At 51.6% G+C, this 5593-nt stretch overlaps 1 protein-coding gene across 1 annotated transcript; it reads right to left on the reverse strand.

The window, feature by feature from the left end:
• Positions 1-4201, reverse strand: LOC123791684 (serum amyloid A-2 protein). The gene is made up of 4 exons (XM_045796615.2): positions 4069-4201; positions 3288-3379; positions 601-739; positions 1-314 (listed from the first exon to the last, which is right to left on the reverse strand). Exons 2-4 carry the CDS (start codon positions 3376-3378, stop codon positions 152-154), a joined length of 393 nt encoding a protein of 130 aa, XP_045652571.2. The 5' UTR covers position 3379; positions 4069-4201; the 3' UTR covers positions 1-151.
• Positions 4202-5593: the final 1392 nt, after the last annotated feature.

The following is a 5593-nucleotide window of genomic DNA, read 5'->3' on the forward strand; positions in this document are numbered from 1 at the left end:
TTGAATTCACAAGCATTTATTAAACATTTTTATATGCTCTTCATAAAGTATTGAGAGGGAAGGATATAGAATTCAGTAACTCTAACTAGGCAACTGTTCCGGCCTTCAGAGGGCTCCTGCTCGTCTCTCCAGGGCAGAGACGAGGGGAAGCTCAGTACTTGTCAGGCAGGCCAGGGGGTCGGAAGTGGTTGGGGTCTTTGCCACTGCGGCCCCATTCATTGGCAGCCTGGTCAGCCTTCGAGTCCTTCACTCCGTGGCCACTGTCTCCATACTTGAAAAGGTCTGTGACTCTCTGAGAATTCTCTCTGGCGTCGCTAGAATGGAGGAAGAAAGGTAAGAGATTAATCAGGGGCTGATGAACAACACCTCCATCCTTCCTCTCTTTCCTATTTCCAAGAAACTAATGACTCTACAAGAGGCAAGTTTAGAGAGGCTAAAACACTGATCATTTCCGGGTACAGCGCAACTCAGCCAGCAGATCCCCGTGTGTGGGTAACCAGCACCCATAGGGGAAGGATGGATTCACAACGTGGCCCTCCTAGCTGTTCAAGGCAGCCATGCTCAGCTCACCCATCCCTCCATCCCCAGGGCCCATGTTACCTGATGACTTTAGCAGCCCAGGCACCCCCAGGGCCCCTTCGTGCAGCGTCATAGTTCCCCCGGGCATGGAAGTATTTGTCTGAATTTTTGTAATTGGCTTCTCTCATGTCAGAGTAGGCTCTCATCATGTCTCTAGTCCCTGGAAAGGAAAAAAAATGAAAGTGAGCATCTCTTGGCAAAATAAAGGTTTTCCTCCCAACGATTCTAAGATTTCAGCCTTTTGACAAAGCCCTCAGAGATTATATTGGCTGAGATAACTTTTCCTGTGCTTTTCACTCCCCGGGGTTAATGTTAGAGGATCACACTTGGTGCAAGTTTTATTCTCTTTGATTCCATTCTAAGTACTGTGCTGCTCGGCCTGTGGCTGCGTGTGATGCGTGTGAACAAGAGGTGGGATGGTCTTCGGCGATGCTTCGTTGTACAATGAACCTCTACCTGGAAAGGGCAGGGAACCCTCTGACCGGGGCGTGAGGACAAAGGCAAGTCTGTTGGAGGCTGCTGACCCAGAGGGCTCCAACCGAGTCAAGGGGAGAAATTCATCCCTGTGGGCAGCGTGAAGACAACTCAATCCCGGGAACATCTGAGTGTCTGGGGCGTATGTGCCACCAGGAAACTCTCCAAACTCAATCATAAATATAATTGAGGAAGGTGAGTTCCCCCAAGAGAGCTTTACAGAAAGGGGTCACTGATGCAGAAAAAGGGCAACTGACCCACCAGCTCTAAAATTCAGGGTTCTCCCCAATAAATGGAAGCGTATTGCCTTCCACAGAGTGGGTATGCAGACGAACTGAGAAAATACACGTATAACTCCTGGAAGGTTGTAGGGCTCACTGTGCTATCACTTCTCCGGGCTTAGGAAGGCTGGGACACAAACAGTGAAGGGACTAAGCTAAGAGGAAGAGCAGAGAGTTACGGACTGAAGGAATCTGATCAGGCTACAATAAGACGAAGACTAACGTAGCTTACTAGGCAAAAGACAAAACTCTACTGTCCAGTTGTAATCCTAGTTTACGTAATATCCGTGCGATGCCTTCTCTTCCTTTTAAGTATTATTTCCGGTGTTCAGAAAGATCACTTTGCTGAGCAGTACGACATTCTCACTGTACTTACTCACTCCAAGTTAGATTTAAATAGATGCTTGGAGGCCCCTTGCTTAGGAAGTCCTTCCAAAATGCCCGAAGGACTGGTCAGTTATGGGGGCAAAACGGGAGGTAGTGGTTCCCAGCCTTGAGCGGGCACGAAAAGCCACTGGGGTGCTTGGTAGAGCCCAGATTTCAGGCTCAGCCCAGGAATGATGATTCAGCAGAGGGGGTGTGTGCACCGGGCGTCTGCATTGCACAAAGCAGCCCAAGCCCCGGGTGATTCTCGTGCACACGGTCCTAGAACAACCCTTGGAAAACCTTGACCTAAAGATGCAACCACATTTGCCGCAGTGCCTGTGAGAATTTAGAAGGATTGACAGCAAACCCTTAACGCAGTCATCAGTGACTCTCACAGACACATAAAAATACATGATTGTGGGAAATACACAGCTCTTGCCGCTGACTGACTCCCGCGGTGCGTCTGTCTTGCTCTGCTGCCCAGCCAGGGCTCAGGCCCGCAGAAGCACCATCGCGTAACTCCCTGTGCCTTCTGTGGGGAGAGGAGCTCTGCAGAGTGGCCTTCTGCCTCGGCCACAGCCTGACTGTCGGCCATTTGCTCCGAGAAACAAGAGGGTTCTGTGCTCCCAAAGCCCGCAGTCGGCCATGCGCTCTCTGGTCTGGGAGGCAGGACAGTCCTGTCCTCGCAAGGTCTGGGGAGCTCCACCACTGGGGTAACCCCGGCTCTGCTTGAGGACTTGTTAGGGGCCTCATCTCTCTGCGCCTCAGGTTCTCTGTTAAGGGATGATGTTGCCCACATGGCAGGATTGCAGATTAAAACCCGAGGGTGACAACGAGTTCATTCACCCACGTAGAGCTCTTAGCACAGCGCCCAGCACGGGCCAAGCTCAGTTAGTCTCCGATGTAATGACTAAGGGCACAAGTTTGAGGCACCCCCTTCCTGGCTGCCTGACACCCAACCATGAGCTGTCCGTCACCTCCCACTAGGCGGCACTCGCGTCCCACCTGTAAGTAGGGAGCATGCGCCCAGGACCCCAGATCTCTTCCTGCTCCTGCTGCAAGTTGAGGCTGGAACCTTCTGTGACCTCCAGCCTGGGGCTCCCCATGGAAGAGTGCGATGCTGCCCAGGAAAGCCAGGGCTGGAGGGAGAGGACACGTGGCTTAAGGGGAAAAGCCCCGGGTGCTAAGTGAGCCCTAGGGACCTGACGCGCAGTATAATGAGCACCAAACAAGAGTGTATTGTAATTATCAAACACGCTCTCTACTGGGACTTACTTGTGTCAACGACGAAAAGGAAAGGATAATTACGTAACACGATAGAGGTGCTAGTTATAGCTCCAGTGGCAATCAGATTAACTGTATAAACGCATCAAATTAACGTGACATCCACCTTAAATATATACAATATGATATGACAGAGTTCAATTTAAAAAAAAAAACAACCCTTGGAAACTGTTACCTTGAAAACCACGCTTCTTCCCTTCCCACTTGGGGCCTTTGCCCTGTGTGGATGTGGCCTCCGCGCTGGGGAATCCTGGAGGGAGGCCAGGTGCAGCCTCCACCTGACCCCCATGCTTTGGGCCTTACCTTGACCAGCTTCCTTGAGGAAGGATAACCATCCTTGGCTGCTGACGCCCAGGACCAGGGAGCACAAGAGGATGCCCAGGAAGAGCTTCATCCTGCAGCAGAGTCACAGACACACAGAGATGACATGTGGTTTGTTTCTGTTTGGTTTGCTTTCTTCGGGGAGTAACGTTGACCTGTTCTTGTATCCCCAAACTAAGCCGGCTCACTATGACCTATATCTGTACACACACACAGACACACATCTGTATGTGCACTCACACACCTTGCGTGTACATGTGTGTGTGTATATGTAGAAAGAGTAGACAACGCATATACATACACTAGGCAGGTGATACATAGACACATAGACAGAGATTATTCCAGAAGGTCCACTTCTCCATTTCCACTTGCCTCATTGGAATCCCTGTATGAGAGCCTGCACTGCGCTTCTCATATAAACCACTTTCCGTTTCAGTGGTCACCTACGAGCCCTGACACCCTCTGTACAGAAAGCTTCCAAGGAGGCATCTGGGCATTTTGTGACCATCCAGCAGTCTGTCGAATGAGTTGAGTGAAACAACGCACAAATATTTGTAGAATGCCTGCTCTACCCATCCCTGAACTCTCACCGAGGAAGGACATGACTAAATCCTAGTCCCAGAAAGCGTTCACATCTGCTGAATCCGAATTGTCAGGCTAGGAGATGCAGGAAGGAAGCAGAGAGCTGGGACCCAGCACAGGGGTGTTGTGGGGAAAGAGAATCCCCAAAGAGAGGAAGTCTTGGAAAGTTCTAGTACCTCACCTTCGGCTGTCGCTTCCCACAGAGGCTCTGGTGAGGCTGAGCTGCCTGTGGCCCCTGCCTATGAGGGGAGCCCGGGCTATATATACTGACGCTTTGCTAGGGGAAGGGAGGGGGAGACAGGTTTGAAGCAAAACACTGGGATTTGAGAAATTCCCCTTGGCCAGAGTGAACACGGAATCCAGAACGTCAGGCTCCATCTAATTTCCCAGGTTGTGCAATCTGGCAGCTCCCTGGAGTGTAGCAAACTTGGTGTTTTCTGCCTGTTTTCACTTTCCTTCCTGGTGAGGAAAGGTTTCCCTCCCTAAACAATAATGTATTGAGAATGGGTGTGAAGAGTGATCAGTATTAGAAAAGAGGTTCAATTGTCTAAAGAATGAGAGCATAGAAGGCAAATGGAAGAGCAAACAGGCTCCACTGAAAAAGACATAAGGATGAAGCTGGGAGCCCAGGGAGCAGGAGGAGGACAGGAAGGACCAGCGGCCAGGAAGGTAACGCTTCCCGCAGCCAGTGGGGTGGCCTGGACGCTGGAAAAGGGAGTCCTTCAGGCTCGAGCGTAATCATGGTCAGTAGTGTGCAGGCTCACGTCGGCAGGCTGTGACGGAGGACACCGCGGCCCGGGAACTTTGAACTGCGGTATAGAAATCCGCTACAATGTCACGGAGAAATCACACATCCTAAAAATGATCAGGAAATAGCCCACTGGCTGCTAAATTATCACAATAGAAGATTCAGGAAGAATGCAGAGAAAGCTGGATGCAGCACAAGGACGCAGGAGGTTGCGGACACACAGAACAGCTGTTTCAGCTGGAGAAGCAGGACTGGGCTTTCCTCTGTGAGTTTAGGAAGATGATGGTGGGAAGGCATTGCATGCAGGCTCCATCAGCGGGATGGAGCTGTGGTCCACTCACCTACCCCGTCCCTGCCCGTTTGTGAAAGGGAAAGTGTAGAGGTCATGGGATTTCCCTAGAGAAGAGAGGACGGTGCATGTGTGATGTGGCAGCAGTGATGGGGATCCAGAGGACAGACCCGGTCCTTGTCACAGTGGGGCCCGGGGATGGAAGCCTAAGGCACTAGGGCCAGGAAAGCCCAGCCCAGTGAGGGTTGGCTAGGGGGTGTTGCCTGGAGTGCGTCTAGGAGACAAGAAGTATGAGCAGGGGTTGCAGATACAAGGCAGTTGCCCCCCGGGCTGCTGCAAGCAAATCCGGGAGCCTGGCCAGCTCAGAGGTTGGAAGATGCTAAGTAGTAGCCAGGAAGGAGGTGGGACTCGTGCTCCACCAGGCACCAGAGAAGAAGCCGGAGGCAGACTTCTGATTTGTCGCAAGACTAGAGGAGTTATGGGTAGGACATTGCAAAGGGGAGGCTGACCCAGGATGAAGGCTATCAGGCAACGATTACTCTAGTGGGAGGGAATCCTTGCCTTAGGGTGGGGCCTGCCCGCACTAGGACAGATGCCTCTTTCTGGTCTGGGTCTCCTTTGAATTCCTGTAGGTACAATGAGATGAAGGTGTAGGGCACACAGCTGTCA

The sequence above is a fragment of the Ursus americanus genome, chromosome 24 (assembly GCF_024610735.1).
Source record: "Ursus americanus isolate L20-20 chromosome 24, mUrsAme1.1.p, whole genome shotgun sequence".
NCBI lineage: Eukaryota > Metazoa > Chordata > Mammalia > Carnivora > Ursidae > Ursus > Ursus americanus.